Source organism: Mustela lutreola, chromosome 4 (genome assembly GCF_030435805.1).
Source record: "Mustela lutreola isolate mMusLut2 chromosome 4, mMusLut2.pri, whole genome shotgun sequence".
Taxonomy (NCBI): domain Eukaryota; kingdom Metazoa; phylum Chordata; class Mammalia; order Carnivora; family Mustelidae; genus Mustela; species Mustela lutreola.
Window position 1 is genome coordinate 169,818,687 of NC_081293.1, and position 16,812 is coordinate 169,835,498.

At 39.7% G+C, this 16,812-nt stretch overlaps 1 protein-coding gene across 12 annotated transcripts in view; it reads left to right on the plus strand.

Moving 5' to 3' along the window:
- The window catches only part of ST7 (suppression of tumorigenicity 7), a 250,897-nt gene that overhangs the window by 206,880 nt on the left and 27,205 nt on the right, over positions 1-16,812 (plus strand). For 10 of the 12 annotated variants that reach the window (XR_009352946.1, XM_059171653.1, XM_059171657.1 and 7 more), the window contains 2 exons: positions 4,641-4,713; positions 6,166-6,268. Coding sequence is in view for 10 of the 12 variants with exons in the window: in XM_059171653.1 (XP_059027636.1) it covers positions 4,641-4,713; positions 6,166-6,268 (176 nt within the window). In the remaining 2 variants the exon portion in view is untranslated. Of the gene's footprint in view, positions 1-4,640; positions 4,714-5,477; positions 5,614-6,165; positions 6,269-16,812 lie in introns of all 12 variants that reach the window. The other 2 variants (XR_009352945.1, XM_059171663.1) reach the window with 1 other exon arrangement.

Consider the following 16,812-nt stretch of genomic DNA (forward strand, 5'->3'; position numbering starts at 1 on the left):
AAAAAAGTTTTAATTCCAGTATAGTTAACATACTGTGTTATATTAATTTCAGGTATACAGTATAGTGATTCAGTGATTTTGTATATTACTCAGTGTTCATCATGATAACTGTACTTTTAATCTTCTTCACCTACCATCCCTGTGGTAACCATCAGCCTGTTCTCTAAAGTTAAGAGTCTGTAATTTGGTTTGTCTCTTTTTTTCTTTTACTTTCTTTGTTTTCTAAATTCCACATGAATGAAACCATATGGTATTTGTCTTTCTCTGACTGACTTATTTCATTTAGCATTATACTCTCTAGATCCATCTATGTAGTTGCAAATGTCAAGATTTCATTTTTTATGGGTGAGTAATAGTCCATTTTGTGTATATACCACATCTTCTTTATTCATCTATCAGTGGACCCTTTGATTACTTCCATAATTTGGCTATTGCAAATAGGACTGCAGTAAACATAGGGGTGCATCTATCTTTTCAAATTAGTGTTTTCATATTCTTTGAGTAAATAGTAGGGGATTTACTGAATCATGTGGTAATTGTATTTTTAATTTTTTGAGGAATGTCCATACTGTTTCACAGGGGCTGTTTCATTTTGCATTCCTACCAACAAATGCATGAAGTGTCCTTTTTCTCTATATGCTTGCCAACACTTATTTCTTGTGTTTTTGATTTTAGTCATTCTGACAGGTGTGGTTTGCATTTCCCTGATGATAGAAATGTTGAGCATCATTTCATGTGTCTGTTGGCCATCCAGATGTCTTTCATCTGGAGAAATGTCTCTTCATGTCTTCTGCCCATTTTTGATTGGATTATTTGGGGTGTTTGTGTGTTGTATAAGTTCTTTATGTATTTTGGATATTAACCCTTTATCTGATACGTCATTTGCAAATAGCATCTCCAATTCAGGAAGTTGTCTTTGAGTTGTGTTGATTGTTTCCTTTGCTGTGCAGAAGTGTTTTATTTTGATGTAGTCCCAATAGTTTATTTTTTGCTTTTTGTTTCCTTCGCCTGAGGAGGCATATCTGGAAGAGTGTTGCTGTGGCCAATGTCCAAGAAATTACTACCTGTGCTATTAGGATTTTTATGGTTTCATATCTCATGTTTAAGTCCTTAACCCATTTTGAGTTTATATTTATGCATGATGTAAGAAAGTGGTCCATTTTCATTCTTCTGCATGTAGCTGTCCAGTTTTCCCAACACCATTTGTTGAAGGGACTCTCTGGATTCTAACTCTTAGAAGGACTTTTTGGTAATAATGGTAACTGCATGGCACTTACAAAAGACAGGGATTGCATAGTTACAGCATATTCATACAAAACTGGACTTAGAATGATTTTGAAGTTTCTTCCTCAAAATAAAATTTCTGGATAAATTGTAAGCAATACTGGAAAGCAGCTGATCTTTTTTTTTTTCCTGCTCAAAACTTCTGATACTACTTGTTTTCATCACTATTGTTAGCCACTCCGTTTCCTTTACCATTTTGTCCATTTCCATAGTGGTAAAAGCATAAAATCATAGCAGGCAGACAAAACTACAGAGACAGAGAACAGGTTAGTGGTCACGAGGGGCCATTTAAAAAATATCTTGTAAACAAAAACCTTATTTGAACAACAAGAAGCTTTACCTACAGGGAAACTTAGGATCAATTTCTTTAGAGTGATTCATCATTGCCAAATAGATGAATTGTTTTGACAGAATTAAAAGGAAAACATTGAAACTATCTAAATAAACAAGTTATACAAGAATTTTTTTTGCATTTTTTAAATTTTTGTTAACAATGAGAGCAAAGTAATTTACTTGAGAACAAAGAAAACAAATGGAATCAACATGCCACTAGTGGGGAATGGAGTATTTACATTTCTCCCTCTTACCATTTTATATCGGTTAAAATATATTTTTGGTTATTTATTTTTTAAGCATTACACCTGTGCACGAATACTAGGAGTAGGGGTAAAAAAATTTTATGGGAAAAACACACTATAGTAATTGTAAAGTTGCAGAGTTCTGTTGCATTTTTCTAGTTGTGTGTATTCTGCTCATGGGCATGAGGGGACCTGGTTCTGGATTAAAGATCATCTTTGATTGGACATCATAGTATTTTGCTGGAACCGCTGCAGTTGTATGTTTTTCTGCATTTCCAACTGAGTGAATGTGTCACTTTTCTTGTTTAGGGAACCATCAAAACACAGTCTGATTTTTCTAATGTAGAAGTCAAATCCTTAACAGGTTTTCTTTAATTTATCAAGTGAGGCTGCATCCTGTTTGTTGCCAGCTCCAGATAATTATGTTCATTGTATTCAGCCTCAATTCGTGTCTTGGACTTTTCATTGGTCCCTACTTTATGGAAAACTGTTAGGTTGACCCAGAAGGAACACAGATCATACCAAGAAGAATGGAAACAAGCCTTGGATACTTTTTAAATAAAAAGTCTGAACTTTAAAAGAAGTTCTGAACTTTTAAGTAGAATGGTATCATCTGTAATTTTTTATTACCTTCCAATAACAATCAATGAGTGGACCCTAGTAAGCAAGATACTTGATTCTTGGATTAATTTCCCACTCTGGGAAGCAGTTAAATGTTTAGATGTTGGAAAAGCAACAAGACAAATCCATGAGTATTGACATTCTTTTTGAATTCTTAGTCATAAGCACATCATTTTACACTAGGCTTTATGGTGGTGAAATTTTGTTTGAATATAATTTATGAGATCAGGGTTTCAAAGACCTCTTTCCCTTTCAGTTCTGTGTTGGCATTTTCTGTGATTATGTGTTTTTTTATCAGAGGCATTGAAATTTCCTTCAAAGAGAAATTCCTCTTGCTGGGTTTGGTGATAAATACTTATTACTGGCTTAGGGATTGTTTTTCTTTTATGAACTCATTTTCCTTTGTGGTTGTCTGTTGGCTAGTTATGGGACTTTCCTTTTCGTTCTTACTGTAATGTAATTTTTTTTTTTTAAGATTTTATTTATTTATTTGACAGACAGAGATCACAAGTAGGCAGAGAGAGAGGAAGGGAAACAGGCCCCCTGCTGAGCAGAGAGCCTGATGTGGGACTTGATCCCAGGACCCTGGGATCATGACCTGAGCCAAAGGCAGAGGCTTTAAACCACTGAGCCACCCAGGCGCCCCCCCCCCCTACTTTTTTTTTTTTTTTTAAGTTTTTATTTGAATTCCGGTTAACATACACTGCTGTATTAGTTTCAGGTGAACAATATAGTGATTCAGCACTTCTGTAAATACCCTGTGCTCATCCCAACAAGTGCACTCCTTAATTCCCATCACCTATTGCCCCAGACCCCCCCACCCACCTCCCCTCTGGTAACCATCAGTTCGTTCTCCATAGTTTAGAGTCTGTTTCTTGGCTTGTCTCTCTCTCTCTTCCTTTTGCTCTGTTGTTTTGTTTCTTAAATTCCACTGTAATGTAATTCTTTCGAAGTTGAAAATAGCCCAGTGAAGAGACTGGCAGAGGATTCCAGGTGGTAAGAGTTTCTCCAACCTATCGTGGATTTCGCTGCTCTGGGAATGGCATTTCTCTGTCATAGTATATTTGGTTCAGTGTTAAATAAATACTACCCTGTAAGAAATAAAGTTATAATTTAAACACAAATTTTTCTCCATAAGGGACTACCCTCTTTAAATTTATCTATTCTTAGTTGTACTCTGTTCTTTTACTTCCCTTTAAACTAATTGTCTGAATCTGTTACCCACTTCCACCTCTCCATGGTAAATTTTCTGCACAAACTGAGAGGAACTGTTTCTCAGAGAAACAAATCAGGCTTCATTTGAAAGGGGGTTTCCCTTCGGTTTGCACAAAAATTGTGAAGATTTTTAAAGATTTCACATATATATCTTTGTATATAAAATTTTTTCAGATATGTTATATATAATAAATGTGTTACCTTTTAAATAAAAAAAACTGAATATGAACCTCTTGAAATTTAATGCAAAGGAAATCTGGTTTAAATCTGACCACTAAAAATAATTTATTTAGATATATTTCTTAGAAAAGATCCGGGTCATATTTTTTTTTCACATTAGTATTTTATACCCTGTTGAGAATTTTTTATAAGTGACATAGAAGTCCTAGCTGCTTTTTATGATATCAAGGGCAATCCTGTAATACTTACATTTATATATTTATAGCTATTCTCTGCTTAATTATGCTCAATATATGAAAATCCATATCTTGAATAGAAGATGATTGCTCAAGAGTCAGTCTGGCAGATTTTTTTTTTTTTTTTTTAGATTTTTATTTATTTATTTTGACACAGAGAGAGAGATCACAAGCAGGCAGAGAGAGAGGGAGAAGTAGGCTCCCTGCCAAGCAGAGAGCCCGATGTGGGGCTCGATCACAGGACCCTGAGCTCACGACCTGAGCCGAAGGCAGAGGCCCAAACCACTGAGCCACCCAGGTACCCGATCTGGTGGATTTTAAACATGAATTATTCACAAAAATATGAATTACCCTTAGTTTCACCTACTGCCCTGATACATGAGAAGTAGCTGTGTCTTGTATGCATTAAAATATTCTTAATTTATGCTTTATTGGACTTACATGATTAAAATGCTAGTAGATTAAAAATAATTGCTGTTTATTTCTGCAGACTTACAAGATTTTCTACTTTCTTTTTCTCTAACAGATATAAGCTTACCAAAGTCGGCCACAATATGCTATACAGCTGCCTTGCTCAAAGCAAGAGCTGTCTCTGACAAGTAAGTGAATAATGACTTGTGCGGTACTAACTGTCTGACTGGACTTAAGGAGATGTGTTGCCTCTGAGGGCTTTCTCTGGAAGTTTCTCTTAGTCTTTGAGACCCCCGCTTATGAGCATGCATTTTCTAAAACCTGCTGATCTTTTCTTTCACTACTAGAAGGAGGGAATATATATCCCCAGGTATCGTAAGGGTGTATGGGTCCCTAAAAAGGGATTTATGTGAAATTCCATACCTCTGAGGTGACTTTTTTTTTTTTTTTTTTTTTTTTTTGCCAGACAGTAGATACCGAAAGGCCTGCTTGGGACTTACACAAAATGCCTTCCTTTTATTCATTTTTTGCGTATTCCTCTTCCTTCAGCCGTCCATGACCTGGTAGTAGCCCTAACAAACATGTGAGATGGCAGAGGGGTTGATCATCTTCCATTCTTTGACTCCCCAGTTCCCAACTAACTGCTACCCCAGGGTCTGTTGGCTTTGAGTTGTCATCTCAGTGGGACCTTTGCCCATTTCATTCAGGCAGGTGACTTTGGCCTAGAGAATTTTCATAAACACCCGAGATGACTGGCAGGTGAAAGAGAACAGTTGGCTTAACTGTTCTTGAGTTCACAAACGCTTGTTTCCCTGATACAATCCCTCTGAAGCACTGAAAAGCAGATCCCAGGAAAAGAAAACAGCCTCTGCTATGTCAGACAGGTTTGCTGTTAAGTGTGTGTGCACTTCAAGACCGAAGTAATTTTCTTTCATTCTTTTTTATCCTGTAGATCGCCAGTACCTACTGCAACATCTTTTCTCCCTACACAGCGACTCCAGCTTGGGAGGGCAGGGCCAGGGTTGTCACAGCTTCCCCTGTGGTGTCTGCCTGCCAAGCACAGCTCTGGAGTTAGCCCTGGGTGTGAGGTGAGAAAGAGATTGCATGGTCTGGTTTTTTTCATTCACTCGGGCAGGTGTCTCGCCCGCAGTTTGGGCACGCACACCCCCTGCCGGAACGGCCCCAAGCAGGCTGGCCTGCGGTGGACGCTGCCTCGCAGCACTGACATTGGGTTGGGAGCCTCCTTGAAAATTCTCCCCAGTTCTGTTTTTAACCAAGTACGCTCTTCTGTAACCTAGTTTTCTCTTTTGCCTACACTGTCTGCCCTTGTCAGTCCTATCCCCTCCCCTGATCTAAGCAGGTACCTCCTAGAACATTTAGATTAGCTATTTAGACAGACAGACTTGACAGCCGAATTTAATTCCTGCCAAGATTAGATGCAAGCACGCTTTCTGCTTCTGCTGGGGTTTTTGTTGGCCTCGGTCTTAGGGGTCACTCAGAGGTTCCATGTAGTGGAGGTTTGGAGAGCTCATGCCATTGACTCGCTGTGGTTTTATGGGCCCTTGGTGTGTAGACGCCTTTCCGGGTTGATGCCCAAGCAGTGGTCCCAACTGGATGGTGTTTGTCTTTCTGCTTTTCAGATTCTCTCCCGAGGCTGCATCTCGGCGGGGGCTGAGCACAGCAGAGATGAATGCAGTAGAGGCCATTCATAGAGCTGTGGAATTCAATCCTCACGTGCCAAAAGTGAGTCTGTGGAATCCCCACAGGAGCTCGTTATGATGGTAGAGAAAGTGTTCAGTGACCACAATGTCATGTCTTGAATACACCCAGTAGAAAAAAATGAATTGCAGCCATTGAATGTTGAGGCCCTGTATAGTCCATGGTTATCAGCATCATTTTTAAGCAAAAGCTCTATTCAAGAGGCTTTGGGCCGATTTGGGGGCTTTATATAATTAGGGTAAATTGATAGACCTGGCTTAGGCAGGTTAGGCCAGGAAGCCTGAAATTGGCAAACCACAGAGATCCCAAGAGTGTTGATGCATTTGATAGGAATTTCACACCAGTTACAGTCTTAACTTAAACCCAACTTGGGAAATGAACCTAGTTTTGAATATAAATGGTAAAAAAAAAAAATACTGATTAATGTGACATTCTGTGTCTTTATAAATAAATAATTGTTAATCTATTGGCAAGAAAATAGGAAGGAGAACCTCAAAGTATGAAGTAGTATTTTTCTTTTGACTTGTGAGTGCCATTTTAGGAGGTATACTTAGTAGGAAATGTTTATCTTAATTTTTAACCACATGATTGACAATACCCAGTGTTTCCCATATATTTTGTTCTTGAATTTTATTTTGAAAGGGAGTCAAATCACAATAGAGGATATTTCTGTAATCTTTTATTTAGGAGATAGATGTGTATTTATAATTTACCTGTATTTGAGTATCTGCTATGTGAGAGGCACATTGCTGAGTGCTATTTTCTGCTTCTCAATGTTATAAAGCACATTTTGACCTCTGGGAAATGATTCACACAGGGTATCTCAGGCATAGTTGTCTTTCAAATTTCTGAGGAAGAGTTTCACTGGCAAAAAATGACCAAGGAGGGCTATTTTGTTTTCTTACAGTACTGTGGCAAGAGGGTCGTGTATGTGTGCATGTGTGTCTATGTGAGTATTTGTAGAGTTACTACTTTTATTTATTTTGTTGATAATCTCAGTGGCAGAGATAGGTGACCTAACATCATTTCTGAGCTTTGACTCAGGTCATGCTCATTGCCTCAAAAAACAGAAATCCGAACAATGGTGCACAGTGCCACAGCTGGGGAAGGATCCACTCTAGTTCCAGTGGATAGTGACCAACATAGTACTTGTAGACTTAGGATAAAATGTATTTCTATATTAAACATCTTTCCGGCTAAGTTAAGAATGTTCATTCCAATTTGATTAAATTTTAAAGCTAATCATGAAAATACTGTCCTGAATTACACAGTCGACTTAGGTCATCACTTACTATTTATTGAATGCCATATCCAATTCAGAGTTATTCTATGAGCATAAATAAACTCTTCTAGAAGTAGCATTGAGCAGTAGAGTCCGAGATTTGGAGACAAAAACTTGGGTTCAAGTTCTGGTTCTGTCATTTATGAGCCATGGGAGTTTGGGGCTTAGCATCTCTGAACTCTCAAGTTTTCCCTCATTTTTCAGATGAAAATAAAAATATAAATCTTGCCTTTTGTGATGAAGACCAATTGAGATAATATAGTCAGTTTTTTATTTTAAAACTTCAATATTGTATGTTCATAAAGTATTAAAATTATTGATATTGGACATGTTGGAGGCCCCTCAAGTCTGGACACCGGGTCCTAACTCTTCCAGTTATCCCAGAGCTTTGTCATCTTAGTGCACAAGGTAGGAAACTGGTACTTGCTGGTTAGATATTTAAGGAGAAGCTGTAGTATAATTTTATGATAAGGGTCTTAAATGGTTGATTGAGCCTCTAGAAGAGTATTAAAAGCCCCAACAAATAGTTTAAGGCTAACTTGGAAGAATTTGACCCAGTCAGCTAGCACTCCACCTGCAAAATAAAATTCTTTCTAAAAGTGGGAATATTTGAAATATTTGATTTCACTGTACTTGTTAACTGGAGAAAAAAATAGGGTGCATAGGTAAGCTGATTCTCTACCACTTTGCTTTGTTGATTATTGTGCTGAGGAGAAACTTGTTTCCAGATCTTCATCTATTGACATTTCCATGGGGAAAAGGCCCTGTGAGTCACTGTTGAGAATTATGCCCAGAATTAACCACGAACCTCTGGTACATGTGTACTATTTGCAGGCTGTTATAAACATCCTTTATACATGATCTATTTTTTTGACTGCTTGCTAATACTTTAGTAAATACACACACACACACACACACACACACACACACACCATGCACATACAGGTGCCTTTTCAGGCAGAAGGTAGCCTTCTTTTTTTTTTTTTTTTTTTTTTTTTTAAGATTTTATTTATTTGACAGAGAGATCACAAGTAGGCAGAGAGAGAGAAGGGGAAGCAGGCTCCCCGACAAGCAGAGAGCCTGATGCGGGGGTCGATTCCAGGACCCTGAGATCATGACCTGAGCCGAAGGCAGCGGCTTAATCCACTGAGCCACCCAGGCGCCCCAGAAGGTAGCCTTAATTCTAATGAGACATCAATGAAAGATAAGAACTCTTAGGCTCTTGGTGTAAGAAGGGACCTCAGAGATCATCCTCATCCTCATCCTCACCTTCCCATCCTCAGCTTGAATCTCTCCTCATAGTGATATCGTGATGATTATTTTTAATAATGGTTTTTATTGCATGTTTCCTGTGTGCCAAGCACAGTGGTAAGTGAACTATGTATGCCTTCTCATTGATTTTGCATAACAACACTGGTGAGGCGTATAGGATTATTACCCCTGCTCCACAGATGAGGGCGCTGCAGGTTTGGAGAGGTTAAGTGACCTTCTCTCAGTCACACAGCTAGTAAGCGACAGAGCCTGAACTGGTTCTGGGTTCTCTCACCCTTCAATATCACCCTCCATTACCCACCCCACCCCACCCCCCCGCCATCCCACCAAGTTGCAAACCAGCCTAGACTTGAAGCCTTTAAATGATGGCGGGCACGTGACTTCCCAAGGCACTCACGGACAATTCAGATTTCCTCAAGATTGTCTCCTATCTTAAACACTTCCACGGCTTCACAGGAAGTCATCAGTGGTCTACCACAGGAATTTTTAGCAACAGCATGCTGTTAGAAGGAGAAAAACACCAAATAGAATAGCTGAGAACTGCCTTCCGTGAGTGTCCAGCTTAGGTCTATCTGGTATTCTATTAAGCAGAGGTGCATAGTTAATATTTCAGCATCCAGTGAAAAATATCATTATTTACTCCAGGAGGGTTACTCTTACGAACACTCTTCACCTGCAGATGTGCAAAGTAGGGAGTCTCCTACACACACACCTCAGGACCAGGAAGTAAATAAAAAATAGTAAAAAGCCATGGTCCTCTGTTTTGAAGGGAGCCTTGTAAGTAGTCAGATGTACCTAAAACACAAGGATTTCTGAGGCTTTAGATTGTAGCAGATTATAAAGAGGAAGCAGCCCAGAGGCTCATTATAAACCGAATTGTGTGACTCCCCACCTGATGGACTGCAGCTGAGTCCCCAGCCCTACAAAGGAAGATATAAACTCTGTGAATGGTTCTTCCAGATTTTTTCTAAGATTTTATTTATTTATTTGACAGTCAGAAATCATAAGTAGGCAGAGAGGCAGGCAGAGAGAGAGGGAGAAATAGGCTCCCCGCTGAGCAGGGAGCCCGAAGTGGGGCTCGATCCCAGGACCCCGGGATCAATGATCTGAGCCGAAGGCAGAGGCTTTAACCCACAGAGCCACCCAGGCACCACCCAGATTTTTTTTTTTATAATGTGACCCAGCTTGTTTATCATTTTCTCTAGCTACTTCTAACAGTCTGTTCATTGTTCCAGAAAGATTCTCCTCCTCTTCCTTCTTTGCTTCCTCTGAGGATATTGTACTCCTCCTTCACCCCCATCATTAAAAGTCACCACCAGGAAACCTGTTCCTTCCTCATCCCAGAATCGGTCTCTCGGCCCTGTGGTCTCGCGCTGCAGTGCATTGATTATGGAATCACTGTTGTCTCTTTGTGGAGGAGGACTAGTGGTTTTAGGGTCTTAATGATGCTGCTGATTTTTGAGAACTGGGGACACAGTTCAAAGAGATGAAATCTCTAAACCATTAGAGGATGTCTTCCATTTAATGGTATTAAAATAAAAGCTTTGGATTTAAAGGGAATATTCTTCATTTTTTAAAGAAAATTTCACTTAAGTTGCTGGACAAATGAAGGGCTGAGCTCATCTCTGTTCTGTATCTTCATCTATATATTGTTATAGTTTATTGGATTTTTAGTTTTAGCTTTTTTCCTGCTTTCCCTGCGTATATGCTTCCCCACCCACCCTGATCTATTCTGTTTCCTTTGCAGCACAGGAGCTTTTTATTTTGACGTAGTCCCACGTGTTTATTTTTCTTTTGGTATCTATGCTTTTGGTGTCCTACCCAAGAAATCATTAGCAATGTGGAGATTTATGTGAGAGGATGGTGCTTTTCTGTCAGTGATGCATCACTCTGCAAGGATCTGAGTTTTCACTAATGCTCCATACTCTTAGTATGCTGTGTCTACACTGCAAGTCTTTGCCTGTGAAGAGACTCCTTCTTGGCTTAGAGGTTATTTCATTAACTCCTTTAGGGTGCTAAAGACAAATTTCACTTTCTGATACCTTTCCAAAACAAGACTAATGTACTGGTTTGTTACAAGCAGCATAAGACTCCCCCAACCCCGTAATGGTGGTGTAAAAATAAATTTCTATATTAGTAAAAGGTATAAAGAAATTTTTCATAATCCTGTTATCTAATCCTATTTAAGACTCTTTCTAACCTTATTTTCCTGTGCATTTTTAATACTTAGGAATCAGAGTTGCATGACATATACATATTTAAAAAATATCAACATGGGGCTCTAAACTTGAACTTTGTGTTTGGGTATTGGGGGTATATTTATTCTTTTTGGAAGAGAATCATCAGATTTTCCATGGTTCTCTGACCTTAAAAAGGCTATCTTCTAACCTGAAATTACAGCCCAAGTCTTTTAACCTTGTGCCTTCAGACACTCTAAAATATTCTCAGTAACTGTTTTCTGGATGATTTACTTCCTCATTTTTTTATCATAAAAAATACAAATAATGAAATCTACCTCAACAGATTTTTAAGTATTATTAACCGTCTGTACATTGTTGTTAGAACTTTTCATCTTGCATATCTGGAACTCCATACTCACTGAACCAGAACCTCTCCATTTCTCCCTTTTCCTCCCAGCCCCAGATAACCACTTTCTACTTTCTGCTTCTGTGAGTGTGAATACTTTAGATAAGTCACATTGGTTGAATCCTTAGTATTTGTCCTGTGACTGGCTTATCTCATCTCGCGTAATGTCCTACAGGTTCATCCATGTCACAGCCCAGAACAGGATTCCCTTCTTTAAGGCTGAATAATATTCCATTGTGTGTGTATATCACATTTTCTTTATCCATTCATCTGTTGATGGAAATTTAGGTTGTCACCACTTTTTTGGCTATTGTGAATAATGCTGCAGTAAACATTGACATGCAGATACCTCTTCAAGATCCTGTTTTCAGGGGCGCCTGGGTGGCTCAGTGGGTTAAAGCCTCTGCCTTCGGCTCAGGTCGTGATCCCAGGGTTCTGGGATCGAGCCCCGTATCAGGCTCTCTGCTCAGCAGGAAGCCTGCTTCCTCTCTCTTTCTGCCTGCCTTTCTGCCTACTTGTGATCTCTGTCAAATAAATAAATAAAATCTTTAAAAAAAAAAAAAAAGATCTTGTTTTCATTTCTTTTGGATGAATGCCACGATGGCTTTGCTGGGTCATATGGCAATACAATTTTAATTTTTATTTTTTTAGACTTGGTTTATTTATTTGACAGGGAGGGAGAGAGCACAAGCTTAGGGAGCAGCAGGCAGAGGGGAAGGGAGAAGCAGGCTCCTTGCTGAGCAGAGAGCCTGATGTTGGACTCGATCCCAGGACTCTGGGATCATGACCTGAGTCACCCAAACAACTGGGTCAGCCAGGCACCCCACTATTTTAATTTTTTGAGGAACTTCCATACTGTTTTCCACAGCGGCTGCACCAATTTGCATTCCCACTAACAGTGCACAAGGGTTCCAGTTTTTCCAATTTCTCACTAACACTTGTCATAGTCTTCTTCTTCTTCTTTTTTTTTTTTTTTTTTTTTTGACAATGGCTTCACACATCCTAACTTGTATGAGATGATAGCTCATTGTGGTTTTGATTTATACTTCCCTGATAATTTGTGATATTGAGTTTTTGTTTTGTTTTGTTTTGTTTTTTAGAGAGAGAGAGAGTGAGTGAGTGAGTTGGGGGAGGGAGAGAGGGAAAATCTTAAACAGGCTCCATGCCTAGTGGGGAGCCTGATGGGTGCGGCTCCATCTCCTGACCCTGAGATCATGATGTGAGCTGAAATTAAGAATCGGATGCTTAACTGACTGAGTCACCCAGGCACTGCTGAACATCTTTTCATGTACCTGTCGGCCATCTGTATGTCTCCTTTGGAGAAATGGCTATTGATTTTGTTTATTTGCTATTTGAATTGTAGGCATTTCCTATGTATCTTGGATGTTAACCCCTTATCAAGTGTATAGTTTGCAAATATTTTCTCCCATTCCATAGGTTGCTGTATCACTCTGTTGTTGGTTTTCTATGCTGTACAGTGGCTCTTTGTTTTGATAGAGGCCCACTTATCTATTTTTACTTCTGTTACCTATTCTTTTGGTGTTCTATCCAAGAAATCATTGCCAAGACCAATATTATAAGGCATCTCCCTTCTTCTAGGGGTTTTATAGTTTTGGGTCTTTAAAAAAAAAAGATTTTATTTATTTATTTGATAGACAGAGATCACAAGTAGGCAGAGAGGCAGGCAGAGAAAGAGGAAGGAAAGCAGGCTCCCTGCTGAGCAGAGAGTCTGATGCGGGGCTCGGTCCCAGGACCCTGAGACCATGACCTGAGCCGAAGGCAGAGGCTTTAACCCACTGAGCCACCCAGATGCCCCTATAGTTTTGGGTCTTACATTTAAATCTTTAATGCAGGGGCACCTGGGTGGCTCAGTGGGTTAAAGCCTCTGCCTTCAACTCAGGTCATGATCTCAGGGTCCTGGGATTGAGCCCCACATCGGGCTCTCTGCTGAGCAGGAAGCCTGCTTCCCCCCGCCCTCCCCCGCCTGCCTCTCTGCCTACTTGTGATCTCTGTTTGTCAAATAAATAAATAAAATCTTTAAAAAAAATAAATCTTTAATGCATTTTGAGTTGATTTTTGTGTGTTGTTTAAGATAAAAGTCCAGTTTCATACTTGTGCATTTGGAATTCAGTTTTCTTCACATTATTTATTGAAGAGAACGATTGAATTCTTGTGTCCTCTATTATAGACATCAGGTGGTCAACTCTAATAGCAAACTTTTTGGGCATAAAGATATTTTGGTCTTTATGTTATTTTCTTAGGATAGATATACACAATGAGAATTACTGAATATCATACAGAAGTACTTCAGGGCTTTTATGTTTATTGCCAGATGCTTACCAAAAAAAGATTGTAGTAGATTATACCATCAGCAGGTAACTCCTTCTTTTCCATTTTCTTACACCCTCACCAGTATTGAGCAGTCTGTTTAAAACAGAAAAAGGAAAGAAGGAAAATTTTTAAAAATTATGATTTTATTGGGTACAAATGGAATTCTATTCTTGAGTTTGTGTTCCTTTGCTACTGCTAGTAAGGTAGAACATTGTTAGCCATGTGTGTTTATTCTTTTCTGAATCATCAGGCCATTATGTAGACTTCCTATTCTTACCGGGAAAACATATTAACGTAAAGATAGAGCAAAACATCGTGTCCTAAGGTAGGCAGACCTGTGAGGTGTCATTAACAGGGTCCAGAAGTATTTGAAACAAGGACTCTCACTACTTCTTGTCCACGGGTCAAAGATAACCATGGGAAGGGAGAGTTGATTAGCTCCTTGCCTGTTTCCTTTTTGATAAAATGGGTATAAAAATAAAGGCTTCATAGGTCTGAGGATAAGTAAATGTAATTATATTGTGTAACTTATCCATACATAGTAGGTACTGGACATGTGTTGGGCCTTCATCATCTTTTCGCTGGTACTTTCAGCTCTATTTCTATACTTGTTGCCTGGGCTACAGCAGACACTGCCTAGAGAAATGCATTAAGAAGTACTTCTGAAACAACTTAGTGTGAAGAGGGACAACTAGAGAGTGTAACAGTGGCCCTGCATTGCCTCTGACCTTGAGTCCTCACAGGGTCCCTTTAGGCCTACAGATATGAGGGGAGGCTCTAGCACGCTCTGGCTATGGCTGTTGTCTTCCAGAATTCCCAGTTTGTAACTTTTGGCTGATTAAGAGGTACTCATTACCAACCTTTTTTTTTTCACCTCCCTGCTCTTTGCCACCAAAACAATAATGACAAGTAACTAATAATGATTTTTTTAAAGCAATAAACATTTTTTCCCTCCTCATACAATCTTATATGAAGCTTTAGTGAACAAAGCAAGTAAAAGTAGACCCACTATGATTGAAACTGGGATGAGAAAGCAAGTAACCCAGCAACCCCAAGACACCTGTGCACACAGTTGAGAAAAGAATAGAAGCCTATGACCAGTCACTACCTCTGCAGGTGAACTCCAAGCTTGTGTGGTCCCACCCATAGAACTGGAGGCTCCATACCCATTCTGCGGAGCCCCTGGGGACTGAGGGAGTCCCGAGGGCTTGAGATGCCTGAGTGCTGTGGGTGGTGACATTGAGGGGGGAAAATCACCAGCAGCAATGTGTGGAAAGCTTTCATCTTCATTTTGCCTAAAATACTGGCACTAGTAAGCCAGGGGCTCTTCCTCCCAGCCAAACAGTGGGGTACAGTGGGCAGCCCCTGAGTGTGCTGGGGGAAGGGCGCTTGCTATGCTCCTGAAGCTCTTTTTACCAGCTGGATAGCCTGGACTTGATGCAGGAATGACATGAGAATCCAGCCTAAGAGATAGGTAGTTTTTAAATTCTAAGTCTCGGAGTATGGAAAGTCATGAGAAAATAGAGAGGAAAGAATAAAAAATGTTATGACAGAAATGCATTCCCAATAAAAATTTACGCTTTTTTTTTTTTTTAAAGCTCATCTAATGTTAATCTAGAAACTCTTATTTCATGGGAATTTTAAGAGGCTTATGGGGGAAAACATCCTGGTAATTGTATATGCTAATGGAGTATCCACAGGACCTTGTTAGGGTGATGGAAATTCTATTTCATGCAAACACTAATGCAGTCCTCCCTTTATGTCTTGGTAGAGCTGATTGACAGAGTATAAAATTGCTTTTTAATCCAATTTAGGAAACAAAACGTGTAGTGGGTTTCAGCATTTAAAAATGCTTGAAGCGTGGAAGCAGAAACTTAAAATCCTCTGGCAGATTGTCTGTGATATTGTATATCAATGGTACATTTCAGAAATATTATTTCAATATTAATTTCTTTGAATTGAGTCATATTTTGTTCCAAAGCTTTTTTGGATTAGAGTAAGGAGAATGTATTGTGGAAATATGACCCAGAGGAAAGCGAGCAGAAACCAGATTTTAGCCACATTTCTCAGGAACAGATAGTTTCTAAAAGGTCTTTTTCTTTAACAAAAAGCACTATAGCTGCTCCTATCAAGGCCACTGCCATCATGGCCGCCCTACCTTGGTCACCAGATCCTTTGGCCTCTTGTCAAACACCATCCTATTTCATCTCTTCTTAAGCCCTCTGTCCCACTGACCATTTTTTCTACCTCAGGGCCATCTTGGCTCCGAACTCCCTGATCTCTGGGTCACTCCTGCATTTCTGGGCACTCTCCTTCTACATTGTTTCCTCCCCTGTCCATCCGTCTGGTTGGTTCTCCGGGAGTATCATTCATTACCCACCCCCTTCTTGCTTGAAGCTCTCCTGGGAGATGTCCTGTGCTCCACTGCTCTGGCTTCCTCCTCTCCCTGCACATCCAAATCCCTGTGTCCAGCTTCTCTTCTGGGCTCTAGATTTGCACACCCAGCTGCTTTCGGGCCTTCCATCCAAGCACTTCAGCTGTCCTCTGGTGTCTTATCTTAGCTAACTATCTCACATTATTCTAGTTTCCTAAACTAGAAATTTCACAGTCCCCCTTAATGCCTTTTCTTGCCATCAGATTCAGCCAGGCACCAAATCCTGGAGAAGTCCTCTTCAGTTTAATCAGCCCTCACCCAGACCATGACAGAAGCTTTCTAAGACTTTGTTAATTTCAGTATCTCATCCACTTGACTTGTACATTTCTTTCAGAACCACCAGTGGTGCCAACTCGCTTCTTAGCTGCCTGTTATAGCAGATTTCAAACCATCTTCCTAGGAGCCCTAAGAATACCTTAGACCTCTCTTGGGTATCTCCTCTAGGGTCCTTCACCAGCTTTGTTTTACATCAATTTCATGTATTCTGTTTTAAGTTGCTCTTTTTCTTTTGAAGAAATTTTTTCTGTTTCTCAAAGTTTGAAAACTGTAGAATAACTCAGAGTGGAGATCAGACTCTGGAGCATAGGATGGAAGATGTTTTACAGTTTCCTTTTCCTGCTTTCCCTTGGAGAGTAGCATAAAACCTGAGTTCCAGTGCAGTTT